Below are 14,995 nucleotides of genomic sequence, written 5' to 3'. Positions count from 1 at the left end.
CTGCTAAGTCACGTCAGTCATATCCGACTCTGTGCGACCCCACAGACTGCAGTCTACCAGGCTCCTCTGTCCATGGGATTTTCCAGGCAAGAGTACTGGAGTGGGTTGCCATTGCCTTCTCCATGAGTGGTAATGGGTCTGCACTAATCCATTCTCACCATTTCCTCATCGTGCCTTATGAGAGGACTGGGATAGGGGACAATAGCTGTCAAAATGAGGCAACAGAGGGACAAGAATGGTTCTCTACACTGGGAGGAGGCCAAGCCTTTAGCTTCAGTGTCACGCAAAGGAAGCAGTGTTCAGACCTGCACAGTCATGCATGTACATGTGTCACAGGGTTTGCCCCCTCTGTCCTGCTCTCTCTGTCCCCCCACAAAGGGCTTCTGTCATGGCTTCATCTCTCACTCTGCCCGTGACTCCTAAATTTGAAACTTGAGCCTACATGGAGACCTTGCTGTCACGAAGCACATCCCCAGCTAAGCTTGTCTTCCATTCTTGGCAAGCTTCCTGGCCAGCTGATGACATCATCTTCCTTTTAGGTACCAGGAATGCTGCCAAGCACTGCCCAGGCATAATCTCACTTAATCCTCTCCACAACCTTGTGATTATTCCACCTTTGAAGAGGAAAAACCTGAAGTTTAGAGTGGTTGAGATCACATGGCAGCAAGAGAAAAGCCATGTCAAGATTTAAACCCCTGTAACTCTGATCTCAAAGCCTCCCAGTGTTAACCACAAGCCTTCACTACAACTTCACTAACCATTGCAGCTTCACTCCACATCCCAACAACGTGTTATTCTCAATGCATTTTCCTTTGTGAAGTTTTCACTGATTACTCCATGCCCACTCATCCTCCTTCCTATGCTTTCACTTAATTCCAGTCACCAATGCCACACATTTTATCAGTGCATGAAGTGCTCTGTGATCTCATATATTTGTCCTATCTTGTCAGCTAGATTACAGATTCCGCTAGAGTACGGCTCAGATCAAATACTTTTCTTGTGTTTCTTCATTCCCAGCACGGTGCTGGCCAGAGTAGATGCTCATTAAATCTGTGTTGAAATGAGTTTTCTTTAGCCTCACTTCTGCAGACTATAAGTCCTGATGACTCACAATTTGACGTGAGTCTCACGTGACTTTGCACCTGAGACTTTCATGGACAATTTGGGAGCTGAATCCCTCAAAAAAGAAAAATCAATGTGGGATGCGTGTGCGCTTGTGCATACACCTGCATGTACTTTCACACAGCAATGCTTGGACAAAGATGGACAAGATCTCAGAGTCAGGAAAGGTCGATAGAGTTCCTAACGTATATTACACCACACAACACTCCTGGTATCAATTGCTGTGTCTCTTCACTTAGCCATTCGGCATTCATTCAGTGACAAGTGTAAAGCCCCTGTGGTAAGCCAGGCAGTGGCTGTGATGCTTACACAGAGACGTAAGACAGTCCTGCCCTTGAGGAGCACAGCTTCACTTCTGACCGGTGGGGGACCCTGTCCTGATGGTGTGGTTAAAACATGCAATCTGTTTCAGGACTGGCCTTGAAGGCTTCCCACCAGTTCTTCTCTCCTCTGCACCCCCATGTGGAAATGTGGCTCCAGTTTTATAAGAGAAATCAGTGCAAAGTTCAAGCTCAATTTATCAAAATTCATTTGCTCAGCCTTGCTGCCACACTTCCATGGCTTACACTGATGAAATAAAGTCAGAGCCCCAAGCAATCGAATCAAATTAATTGCCTTTAAGTGTGATGACTTTTAGCATATTTTTGTCTCACCCTAGATGCATTAAGCTTCCACATGGTAAAAACATCACTTCCTCTTCCTCCTCCCATGCCCTTAACTGTCCCTTATAACCAAGATGGTAATATTGCTGTGGTTTTTCAGATATGCCATCACAAAATCACACAGTTCTCTCTTGTCTCCAATGACAATGAAACCTAAAACATTTCTAAAAAATAGAGTCTGTTTTTTTTAAAGAAGCAAGAAGGTATGACTCAACATGAGAAAAAAATGCCTATCAAACTAGATCCACAAATGACAGATATAGGGAATTAGCTGACAAGGACCTTAAAGCAACTATTTTAAATATTATCAGTAAGTCTAGAAAAATGGTATAGATGATCTTACTTGCAAAGCAGAAATAGAGATACAGGCGTGGAAAACAAATATATGGGTACCAAGGGGGAAAGGAGGAGTAGGATGAGTTGAGAGATTGGAATTGACATATATACTCTACTGTGTATAAAATAGATAACTGTTGAGAACCTACTGTATAGCACAGGGAATTCTGCTCTGTGCTCTGTGGTGACCTAAATGGGAAAGAAATTTTTTTTTTTTAAAGGTGGGGGAAATACATGGGCTTCCCTGGTGACTCAAATGGTGAAGAATCTGCCTGCAGTGTGGGAGACCTGGGTTGATCCCCGGATGGGAAAGAACCCCAAGAGAAAGGAATGGCCCCCCACTCCAGTATTCTTGCCTGGAGAATTCCATGGACAGAGAGTACAGTTCATAGGGTCTCAAAGAGTCAGACACGACTGAGCGACTAACACTTTCACTTTTCACTCATGTGTATTCATATGGCTGATCCATTTTGATGTGTCAGCAGAAACTGACACAACAGTGTAAAGCAACTATACTCCAATTTAAAAATATTATCAATATACTCAATAGGAGGTAAAGGAAAACATGAACATAAAAGAGAAATGGAAGACAGAAAGAAGACCCAATGGAAATTCTAAAGATGAAAAGTGTAATATATAATACAAAAAATGTACTGGAAAAATATTGCACAAAGATAAAAATATACTTTTTTTTTTGTAAGAACACATTCAAATACCATACTACATGTCAAACACATCAAAATGTTTCCCTATTGTAAGGGGGAATTGAGCAAGGATGGGTTATGTGATAAAGGGGGGAATCAATTAGTAAATAATTTTTAAAAAGAGGGATTTGAAGCAGACCTATTATGATAAATGCCATGAAATGAAGAATATGATTAATTGAAACCTAAATACTCCAAGGGAAAAAGGAGGGAAGTAAAGTAAAATAGTTCAGGGGGCTTCCCAGGTGGCTCAGTGGTAAAGAATCAGCCTGCTAGTGCAGGAGACACAGATTCGATTCCTGGTCTGGGAAGATCCCATACCACGGAGCTACTAAGCCCGTGCACCAGTTCTGTGGCCATGAACTACAACTATTGAAGCCCAGCGCCCTAGAGCCTGTGCTCTGCAACAAGAGAAGCCGCCGCAAGGAAAAGCCCGCGCATCACATCTGGAGAGAAGCCCACTCGGCGACAAAGACCCAGCACAGTGAAAGGAGAGCTCAAGTCTGGTGGATGGCTAGAAACGACTTCTGAACAAGACCCAGCTTGACCCTGGAGCCTCACAGCCAGGGATTAAAACAGTATCAGACCAGTGTTCATGGCAGCGCTATTTCCAGCAGCCAAGACAGGAAGCACCCTAAGTGTCCCCTGGAAGATGAACAGGTAAAGGAGATGTGTTGACGTAAGCCAACTAAGCTGTACCCAGATTCCTGAACCACAGAAACCGTGAGATAATAAAAATTGTTTTCAACTTAAAAAAAAAAAAAGATGGGACTTCCTTGGTCCAGTGGCTAAGACTCCCCGCTCCCAATGCAGGGTTCTGTCCCTGACCAGGGAACTAAATCTCATATGCCACAACTAAAGATCCCACATGCGGCAACAAAGACCCAGTGCAGCCAAATAAGTAAATAAAAATATATATATATATTTTATAAAGATGTGGAGTGTGTATATGATGGAATATCACTCAGCCATAAAAAGAAATGAAAATGTCATTTGCAGCAACATGGATGGACCTAGAGATTATCATACTAAGTGAAGTAAGTCAGAGAAAGACAGGGACATTGGCTCAGGGTCCATCTTTGAGAGGTAATGGTAGTTGCTCAGTGACTCTCTGTGACCCCATGACTGCAGCCCGCCAGGCTCCCCTGTCCATGGGATTCTCCAGGCAAGAATACTGGAGTGGGTTGCCATTCTCTTCTCCAGGGATCTTCCAGACCCAGGGATTGAACCCAGGTCTCCCACATAGCATCAGATTCTTTACTGTCTGAGCCGCCAGGGAAGCCCCACCTCTCTGAGAGGTGTGCTTAGTCGCTAAGTCGTGTCCAACACTTGAGACCCCATAGACTGTAGCTCGCCAGGCTCCTCTGTCCATGGGATTCTCCAGGCAAGAATACTGGAGTGGGTTGCCATTTCCTTTTCCTTGAGATGTAAGGGCTCAGTAAAAGCAATGAGATTAGAGTTATTGTATTGAAATGGAGATAGTGAGGCACTTTATAGAAGCCACTATATAAGTGAGTGAGAAGAAACCTTAGATGACTTCTATCCCAGGGGTGTTTGAAACTGTTCTCAGCAGAGGACTCCACATGAGAACCAGATCATAAGTGGGGATCCAACATATAAAAGATGGACACATGGGGTAGTTTGGGGTGAAGAGAGGAGGGCCCAGCCCTAAGCACACAGACTCCTCATCTCCCAGGCTGCTTCCCACCACCCTCCTCTGTGGCTCCAGGCCCCAGACCCTCCTTTACAGAGGAAGGGGTGATGCCCATCGATCTGCTGAGCATCCCAAGCCTCAACCCAAGGCTTGCTGCCCCCACCACACCCCCTGCCCCTGTGGGCAGGGACAGACCAGGATGCCTGACTTTTCTTCTGTAAACAACTTTGCTGAGCTATAATCCACATACCACAAAATTCACCCTTTTAAAGTGTACAGTTCAGCGGTGTGTGGTATATCCACAGGTTGTGTAACAATCTCCACATCTAATCCCAGACCATTTCATCACCTCAGAAAGGCCCTCCATGCCCACTAGCTGTCACTTCCCATTCTCCCACCCCTCCAGCCCTAGGCAACTGCAAAACGACTCTCTGTCTATATAAACTTGCCTATTCTGGGCATCTCACATATTTGGAATCATACAGTAGGTGATGCCTGGCTTTGGGGAGAATTTTCAGGTCATAGAACATTACTGTTCCCTCTGTTCCTTAGTTACAGAGCAAGGCATCCAGGCTACTTCACAGACCCCAGGGCTGAGGGGCCTGGCCTTGTCACATGGAGTGGATAGCCAGGACAGGAAACGCCTGATGACTGAGACAGAGAGCTGTAGAGCAGCCAGCCCTGAGCACCGGAGGGAGAAATGGTCAGGGATTTCTCTGAAATTCCCGAAGAAACAGCCAACTAAATCAATGTCAAGGAAACATCTATCCAAAAAATTATAATAATATCTTTGATGCATGCAAAGTCTCTTTCTTTGTGTAATTTCTCTTTAGGAAGTTGAAGTCAGTATGCTGATGTGATTTTTAAAAATGCAACATGGAATTTCCCTGGCGGCCCAGTGGTTTCCACTGCCAGGAGTGTGGATTTGATCTCTGGTCAGGGAACTAAGATCCCGCAAGCTGCATTTGGCAGCAAAATATATATATATATATATATATATATATAAATACAGAGGTGAGAGAAGAGGCTCTTGAACAGATTCCAGTTTCCAAAAGAAAAAAAAAAGGAAACACAGGGAGGCAGAGCTGTAGAGGGGAGTATGCACGTCTCATTAGATGAGCTACGTGGTTACCTTAAGCCTCAGTTTTCTCTTCTGTAAAATGGCAGTAATGATATCCACCTGCAGGTGACTATGAGCATCAGGAAGTGCCCATCTCCTTCAGCACAGGGGATGCTGATTAAACGGCAGCTGCTAACATCATTCATGCAGCAGTATAGCTTAGTGGTTACAGCCACCGTACCTGGAGGTGAGACTAGCTTTGCCACTCAATTTCCTCATCTGTAAAATGGGGCTGATGATAGAGCCTGTCTCTGAAGGTCATTTGGGGAATCAAGTAAGGCGATCCTAATTAGAACTTACTGCCATCATCATAAATTAGTTTTAGGACATCTTCATCTCTGCAATAAGACCCCTGGGATGCCCATTTATCGTTAATCCCCGCTTCCATTCCCCACCCCAGGCAACCACTACTCTGCTGTCTGTCTCTATAACTGCACCTTTTCTGGACATTTTATATAAATGAAATCATTCAATAAGAAAACAAAAGAACCTATTGATTGTTCACTGTGGCCTGGCATTTTCCTAAGCACCCTCCATGTGTGAACTCAGTCAATCCTTCCAATAACCTTATGAGGTAGGTACTATTAATTTCCCCATCATATGCCTGAGGAAACTGAGGTACAATTTAAATGACTTGCCCAAGATCACTCAGTCACTTAATGGTAGTACTAGTATTTGAACTCAAGCTTCACCATTACTCTAGGCTGTCAAGGCTTTAGCACAATGCCTGGCACCAAGAAAGTCTCTAATAAATGTCAGCTATTGTGACTGTTAAAGAATAATAATAATAATTTTTAACAACATGTTTTGGCAACCTTATTGGGTTAAAGAGGCTGACTAAACCCTTGACATTTAGTGGAGGATTGAAGCTGGGTGTTACCCATCTTTGTAACCAAGATTATTAGAAGCACAGTGCCTAACATAGGATAAGGACTCAAGAAATGTTGCTGGATGAGTGATGAGTTCTCCGAACTGATAGACATACTTATTACATACAGCACGGTGGCCCTGTGGGGGAGGGCTGGTGTTGTTGAGCTGCAGGTGAGCCAGCCACGCTTGACCAACTTGGCCCGACCCTTTGCTTCCAGGGTCACTAAAGGGCCATGATTCTCATAAAAATTTTAATTGGTCTGCTCTCATTGCATCATCTCCATTTACTTTCTCACCACCCAGTTCCAGGCAACCACACCCAAACACCTGGCCCTCTCCCTCTATACACACACCTGGCCCATTAGACTCTAGGCTTTTCCAGTCCCAGGAAGGCTCCCTCTCTGTCATATACAAGATTATTCCATTCTCTGCCTTCAGTCTTGTGCCTGCTCCCTGGATGACTCAGACATCCTGGTTCACCTTGACGTCTGTGACTCTGGGCATCAAAGCTGTCGAATTTCTGGCTTCTAACCCCTGGGCCATTAAAGCATCCATTTCCAGATGCAGCTCTGCAGCTGCAGATGAGGAGTAGCTCAGGACTACCCCTCTCTCCAACCCCTGTGAAGGCAGAAACTTCCCGACGCCCCTGTGGACTGATGCCCCTGTGAACAGTGGGCTGACACCTGCTGCTTGGCAGCCTGGGGCTCTGTAGGCTTCCTCCAAGAGCCTTGTCCAGCGCACACACACCCACCGCACACACAGTCACAGACTTCACCAGCCTTTGCATACAGGGAATTTCTATCCCAAAGGCCTGAGCCCTCAATAAACACAAAGCTGTGGGCAGATCTGGCCTTCCTGGATTGGCCTAGAGAGCCTTGTGAGTAAAAGTCATACCTGGCCTCTTTCCCCAGCCAATAGGAATTGGCTGATTGTGACTCAAGTTAGGTACACAGATAGCCTGCCAGGAGGCTGAGAGCTGGCCTAGACACTGGGGCAGTGAGAAGGCCAGAAGCAAGTTTGGACCTGGGTGAAGGAGAAAGCCTCCTCCTGCCACCTCCAGAGTGTAACTCATGTCCAGGTGTTGCCTCCCTAACACTCACCTCCCCTTCCTTCTGCTTGCTCCTCTCGCCACCTGCAAACCAGTTTCCATTAGCTTTCTTTCCCAGTACATATTTTGAGACTTTTCTTCTACTAATGTAACATTCACTCCCTATCTGAAAAGCTAATCTCTTATTGTTCCCCCATCCCCTATGGGCTTGGTCAGGACTCCAAGTGCGCTGAACATGTAACACCTCCAGATTCAAGGTCATTGTACTTCGGCTGCCGCCTTGCTCTGGCCCCATGCCCCCTCCCCATGCTCAGGTGCACATTTCCCTCCCATGTATACACCTTCATCAAGCTCATTCCCTGTGCTCAAAATGGGCACTAATCAATTTGTAAGTTTTCTAATGACTTGATCTCTTACCTTCTTCCTATTTTGGACCTGGACATTTCCCAGCCAGGCTTTTTGGGGGGATTCTGTTAGTTTGTCCAAGTTCAGAAGGGAAGGGCACCACGTTCTGAGAAGTGTATGATGCCCACCTCCGAACTACCCTCTGAGATAAGCCAAGGTATGTGAAGCCTGAGGTCAGTGACAAGACATTCTGCTTCCTTGTAAATGTCCCTCGGTGGGAACTGCATGAGATTTCTGGGATAGGAATGGTTCAGAGGGCTAAGATGTGAACCAGTGTCCTTTCTGTCTTTCCACTCCTCACCTGTGCACATAACAGCAGCAAAGACCCAGCACTGCCCATAGCGCACTGGCTGGCAGCCCGCGGCGTGCCACTGCTTCAGGATGGCCACGCTGCCCATCCACTCTGTGGGGCTGGTCCCGTCTGAGTAGTTCTCGCCCCAGTTTCCATTGAGCACCCCACTGTCATCGTTGCTGTTGATCTGCAGAGAAGCCAAAGTAGAAGCGTTAGAAGCAGCCTTTTCCTCAGCAAGTGGGTTGCCTTCCAGGCTCCTGGGCCTGAGATGCAGGAAGGTTTGATCTTATTTTAGCTGGGATCTTCCAGACCTTCTGGGGAAAGGGTGAGGGTGGGAAGCCAGCTATTCTGACTTGTGCACCACTATTAATTACTTTATTATTCTGTTTCTACCCACCCTCTTGACCCTTCCACCCCCCACCCCTGCAAAGCCAGAGCTTGGCTCTAAGAGCATTTGAACACACTTCAGAGCCAAGGAAATTTAGACACAAGATTGTTTCCCAAACCAGAGCTTCATTTAGTCTTTCCCCAAAATGCAGTTTGTAATTAATGGAGGTGATGGTCATACCCAGCCGTTTCAGATCTCAGTTAAGAAAATCATCTACCCAGATTCTTCCATCAGTCTCATCAAAAATGGCTTTGCCAGAGGGCTCCTGCCTCTTGACTGTTCATTTCCCGGCTGCAGTGGGCACCCGTGAGTGGGCAGGGCTCCCCTGCAGAGCTTCCTCCCTCCCTGGACATGCCCTGGGTGACAGAGCCAGACCCAACCTCACCATGGCGCACACCACTCTGCTGATGTAGACAGGACTGCCCCGTAGGGCACAGTCTGTGGCTGGGTCGATCTGGAAGTTCAGGCTCTTGTCTAGCAGCTCCAGACAGATGTCTATGATATTCTCTTCAAACTGTGAGACAAGATGCAAAGAGGCAAGGTGCCCAGGCTAGGCATACGTGGATATGAAAAGAAATACATGACCCACCCCACCCAGTTCTCCAGCGGAGTGTGTTTGTGGGATACAAGCCCATTTGGAAGGAAACTGTCCGGCAGCACAGCCACGGACAGCCCTACAGGGTCTCAAAGCTCTGGGGTCACAGCTCGCCTAGTTTGTAGTTCCTGCCTGTCAGATTCCTGGAGTTTTTTCCATTGAGTCTGACTGGCTAAAAAAAATCTGTTTCTCCCTCTTCTCCCCTTTAGTCCCACACTCCCGGAGCCCCTGGGATGTTTCTTGCTAAAGCCACGTTGCCTCATCTTCCACCTGTACTTGCTGACCCAGCTCTTCATCGGCAGCTAGTGCTGAGACGACGGCACCGACTTGTCAGTGGAGCTTTGGATTGACTAATAGCATATGAGTTATGGAAAATTTTCACCAAGGCAGGCTGACTCTGTCCTTCAGGCTTGGAATGAATGCCACTTCCTCTGAGGCCTTCCCTGAGCCAGAGCCTGGTTTCACTCCACAGCCCTGGCTGTATCTCTTACTCATCAGATTACGTTACGAGATACCCAGGGTCTGTCCTCCCTGCCTGACTGTATGCTGTGTCCCTCCAGTTCTTCTCACAGCTCTACCCCCAGACCTGGCATCGTGCCCAGCACATAGGAGGGACTCTGGACATCTTTGTTGAATGAGAGTAAATGAATACATAAACAGAATTAGGAGGTTTCTCTGATTCATCTTCCCCAGGGGACAGTCTGATTGGTTGACTTTTCTGCTTTAAAATATTCAACGGGTCCTATGGCCTGCAGGATCAAAGCTCTAACCTCTTCAAGGCACATAAGACCCTCCCTGATCTGTCCCCCTTCTACCTCCTTAGTCTTGTGTCTCAGTAACCCTCACTGCCTCACTTTTTTTGCTTCAGCAACATCAGATTCCTCATAACCCCTGTAGCAGACCAAATCATTTCTCTCCTTTGTGTCTGCTCACACTTCCCCCTGCCTGGGATAGTTTCCCTTCACTTGGCTAACTCAGTTCCAGCATCTCCTCTCCCAGGAAGCTTCCCCAACACCCCCATGCCCAACCAAGTGCTCTTCTTCAAGGCTCCTGGAATACCCTGCACCTGGCACCCAGTCTTTGCATATCCCACTGCATAATAAGTGACCTGCTTATGTGACTGAGTCCCCACTTCACTGGGCTCAGGGACAGCGTTTTATTCATTTTCATGCTTCTAGCACCCAGCCCCTTGCCTGGCACTGGGCAGATATTCAATATGCATTCACTGAAGAAGAGAGACAGAAAGGAAAAACCCAGGACTCAGAAAGCAGCATCTCCTCACTTCTGTTTCTCACAGATGACAGCCAACTCCTGTCCAGAGGCCCTCTGGGAACCCCATCTGCCCATGCTGAGTGAGGAGTTGGGGATTTCAGCTGGGACCATTTGAGGCTTCCATGTCTCATCTAGACCACAGCCACGTCGGGGGCCAGTGTTGCGCCTGATGCCACCTGTGCTGGGGTTCTCTTTGAGGAAGTCTGGGACGGGGACCCTTATCAACCTGATCCAAGCACCACAGAGCCCCACAGAATTTTCCAGCCGCCACCCCTTCTGAGCAGCCAGAGCTGGCCCCTCCCCGCCGACCCCCAGAGTGTTCTGCTGCAAGGGCTCAGCCTGGCTCTGGGCTTCCTGGAGCACCTGCTGTTGGCTGAGCTTTCAGTGGGAGGCAGGCTTTCAGTAACTCAGGAATTGCAGAGCATTGCAATTAAAATAATGCTGTTTTTACAAACAAAACCACATGTTTTAGAATATGTGTAGAGAACAAAATACAGAGGAACACACACCTTGCTGGTGACTGTGCCTAGACAGACTTTCGTATTCTAGACACCTATTTCGGTAATGTTTTGTAGTTTTTTAAGCAATTATATTTTACTTTAAAAAATTTTTAATACCAATTTTATTTTCTATTGAAGTATGGTTCATTTGGGCTTCCCTCGTAGCTCGGTGGGTAAAGAATCTGCCTGCAATGCAGCAGACCTGAGTTCGATCTACAGGTTGGGAAGATCCCCTGGAGAAAGAAATGGCAACCCACTCCAGTACTCTTGCCTGGAGAATCCCATGGACAGAGGAGCCTGGTGGGCTACAGTCCATGGGGTCACAAGGAGTCAGACATGACTTAGTGACTAAAGCACCACCACATAGTTGATTTACAATGTCGTGTTAATTTCAAGTATATAGCACAATAATTATATATATGTATGTACACACATATATATTCTTTTTCAGATTCTTTTCTCTTGTAAGTTACAAATTAGGATTTTGAGATTAACATATACACACTACTATATATAAAATAGATAACCAACAAGGACCTACTGTATAGCACAGGGAACTGTACTCAATATTTTGTGATAATCTGTAAGGGAAAAGAATATATATTGCTTTTGGGGGGGAGGGGCTGTACCACGTGACACGGTGGGATCTTAGTTCCCTGACCAGGGACTGAACCCCTACCCCCTCCAGTGAAAGTGTGGAGTCTTAACCACTGGACCACCAGGGAGGTCCTTGTAGTACTTTTATAATGAAAAAGGCATATGATCAAAACAAATAACAGAAGAGGCGATAGCAATGGGGGTGGGGAAGACACACCACTGCTCATCAGCCCTGATTCTGGCTGAGATGTTCAGGGGACAGATTTTCTCCAGTGTGACAAAATGGATCCTAGAGCCTGTCACCTGGGGTTATGGGGATGAAGTAAGTGTGATAGCTGGGGCCCCACTGGAAACACAGGTAACAAACGAAAATCCAGGAGCAATCACAACCATTGTCACTGTTGTCCCTGCATCCGCACCCTCTTAGTGGAATTCCTGGGTGGGTGCCTTCAGTTGTCCTTCCCCTTTAAGTCCTGTGGTCCAAATCAGATATAATCATCTAAGAACACCTTCTACCTTTCTGTGGCTGCTCCCCCAGCTCCCTGGGGTCACATTTCATATCTTCTTGGTGCCATTTAATTCTCACTTGTCAGCAGTTCTAGATAAATCTTGCATGAAAGGCACCCTCCCACCCACCCACTCCTGCTCCCCTCTCCCCAAGAGACCAGGGCCTGGATGGGCCATGATCAGAGCTGAGACTCACTTGTCCGTAATTCCAGGGGCAGGGGCGGATCCAGTTCTTGTTCCCTTGATAGATGAAGCCATAATCATTCATGACATATTCCTGCCTCTGGGGTTCACTCTCCAGGTAGACAGCATCCTCTGGGGATCAAAGTGGGAGTACACAAAGCAGAAAAGTCACATCGTCCTTCCCACGCTAGTTCCACTCCAGAAGGCCCAGGCCCATGGGACCTGAGCTCTGGGAAGAGAGCTGGGTGACTCCAAGAGGCGGATGTGTGAGGGGGAGACCCATCCCCACCACCCATCAACACCAGCAGTAGGGTCAACAGGAACAGAAGGTGGAAGTAAAAATAAGCTTTGGTGGAATGTTTTGGTTCACAAAGCACCTTTACATCCTAGCCCCATTTCAAGGTTGAGGAAATAGGCTCAGGGTAATAAGTAACTGGTTCAAATCACACATAAGTAGAGCGAAATTTGAACACAGAGCCCATATTGAGTGCATGCTTTTTCTGCTACACTCAACTAATCCTCGATGGAAATGAGCAAACTGGAGCCTAGGGGTTCCTCCCTACCTACCTACCTACTTACCTTCCTTTCTTCATTTTACCCTGTACTTCATTCTACAAATTTTCAATGGAATGTACTTATTACTCTTATAATGGAAAAACTCCAGTTAACTTTAGAATGTATGACAAAGGTAGATGTTAATAGTGGTCAGTGGTTGGTTATAATAGTTTTCTTTTCAAGTAAAGATGACTTGGTTCATTATTTTAAAATTCTGAGCAAGTAAATAAATAACAAGGCTTCTCTGTCCTGCTTGTTGGCGGTTGGGAGTGGATGCTGGGTGCATGGGATTGGGGAGGTTTGCGGTGGCTATGGAGAAGGGGTCTGGAAACCCTTGAGCCTCGCTGTCTATGGCACTGACACAGCGGCAGAGGTGAGGGCATCCCGCCTTACCTGGGCACCAGGGATTGAAGAGCAGGATGAACTCCCCAAGCTGGTAGGCTGTGACAGGCCCCTGTAGGGATTTGATGTGAACCTTCAAGAGGTACCGACCCACAGCTGCCACAGGAGGGGCACACAGGCTCACCTCCAGGGAACTGGCCCCGATGGCCTGCAGTGAGGCGATCCAGGGGCTGGGGCCACGGTGACTAGCCAGGCTGAACACGGCTCGAGTCCCCTTGGGCAGATCTGGCAGTGGTCCTAAGAAGGAAGCAGAGCTGCGGAACTCTGCAGTGACCTCCCAACCCCCAATAATCGCCCCCAACACACACACACACACACACACCCTGCAAGCCAGCCGGGGTCCTCACCAGTCTCAGTCACAAAGATGATGTTGTCCAGGCCTGGCTGGAAGGCCCGGTTCCTGAAGAACAGGGTGATGTTGAAGGCCTGGCCCCGTCGAACAAGGAGGCGGCTGGAGCTGATCTCCTCCGTACGGTGCCGCACATTGTTCCAGGAGTTCTGGAGGTCAGTGAGGGCCACCTCCAGCCCTGTGATGGGACAGTGAGGGCAAACAAAAGAGCAGGGTTGTGGGGTCTGGTCCAGTCTTGTCCACCACTTAGTAGTTGTGCAAACTTGGAAAAGAAACTGAACCTCTCTGAGCTCAGTTTCCAAGTAGGTAAAATAGAATCTATATAACGAGCCTTTCAGGGTTTGTGTGAGGATAAAATGGACTTCCCTTGTGGCTCAGACAGTAAAGAAACCTCTTACAATGCAGGAGACTGGGGTTCAATCCCTGGATTGGGAAGATCCCCTGGAGAAGGAAATGGAAACCCGCTCCAGTATTCTTGCCTGGAAAATCCCAGGGACAGAGGAGCCTGGTGGGCTACAGTCCATGGGATTGCAAAGAGTCGGACACGACTGAGCAACTAACGCTAAATGAGGCTCCATGCATGCAAGTGTCTCTCCCTTACTTCTTTCCTCCCTACCTTCCCGGCTTCTGTGACCTTCTGTCTCTTTCTCCCGTAAGGAGGCACATAGTTTTCTGCCTCTCTTTGACTTCTCTTGCAGGCCGGGCCAGATCTGACTGCTCCGTTCAGTCTAGCACGTCTCCAGCTTCACTCCTGTATCTACTTTCTTGGACTTCACAGTTTCCCTTGTCCCTGCACCAGTCTCCGGCTCTGAGCAAGTCCCTGGGGTTAGCTGCCCCAGATTAATTGTCCCTGGCTTAGCTGGCATGTTTGAAGTAATTTGCTAGCTCTCTGACTACCACTAACGCTTTGTGCCCAGTGACTTGGGAGCTGAGAGCTGAGGACGGTCTCAGAAAGGCCCACTCTCAACCTTCTACAGCTTCCACTAAAACACAGACTGATCTCAGTGTTTTCCAAGTGTGCCTCCCAAAAGGGCTCCTCTTCTGACTCCTGCCTGTTTGGCCATGTTTCAACCTCAGTCCCCAGGCACCTGGGTTCATAGCCCTTAAATCGCAGTTGAAATCTTCTCAGTCTCTATCCATTCATGTGTCATGACTCCCTTCACTACTTCCTTTAAAATATCGGTGGTGTTCATCTGTCCCTTTCCACATGAACACAACTCCAACCTCCTCACCTCATACTAGTGACTATAACAGCCTCCATCAGGTCTGCATCCTGTTTCTCCACATCACCTGCCCCTTAACACATCACCAGATTATCCCCCCTCAAGACAATTTGATCATTCCGTTGTCTATTTGCTCTAAAAGTCCTGAGATACACCCCAGGCTGCCATCCAAAAGACACACTCTTAATGTTACACTCATGACCCTGCAGAC

The 14,995-nt window shown here is 47.4% G+C and overlaps 1 protein-coding gene across 1 annotated transcript in view; it reads right to left on the bottom strand.

Moving 5' to 3' along the window:
- TGM5 (transglutaminase 5) overlaps window positions 1–14,995 on the bottom strand; it is a 29,872-nt gene that overhangs the window by 11,286 nt on the left and 3,591 nt on the right. The window contains exons 2-6 of the mRNA XM_020881451.2: window positions 13,560–13,739; window positions 13,204–13,449; window positions 12,269–12,387; window positions 8,987–9,115; window positions 8,223–8,400 (exon numbers count right to left, since the gene is read on the bottom strand). Of these exons, the coding sequence (XP_020737110.2) occupies window positions 8,223–8,400; window positions 8,987–9,115; window positions 12,269–12,387; window positions 13,204–13,449; window positions 13,560–13,739 (852 nt within the window). The remainder of the gene's footprint in view (window positions 1–8,222; window positions 8,401–8,986; window positions 9,116–12,268; window positions 12,388–13,203; window positions 13,450–13,559; window positions 13,740–14,995) is intronic.

The sequence above is a fragment of the Odocoileus virginianus genome, chromosome 16 (genome assembly GCF_023699985.2).
Source record: "Odocoileus virginianus isolate 20LAN1187 ecotype Illinois chromosome 16, Ovbor_1.2, whole genome shotgun sequence".
Lineage (NCBI taxonomy): Eukaryota > Metazoa > Chordata > Mammalia > Artiodactyla > Cervidae > Odocoileus > Odocoileus virginianus.
Note: the sequence above shows the minus strand (reverse complement) of the source record. Positions and strands in the feature narration are given on the sequence as shown.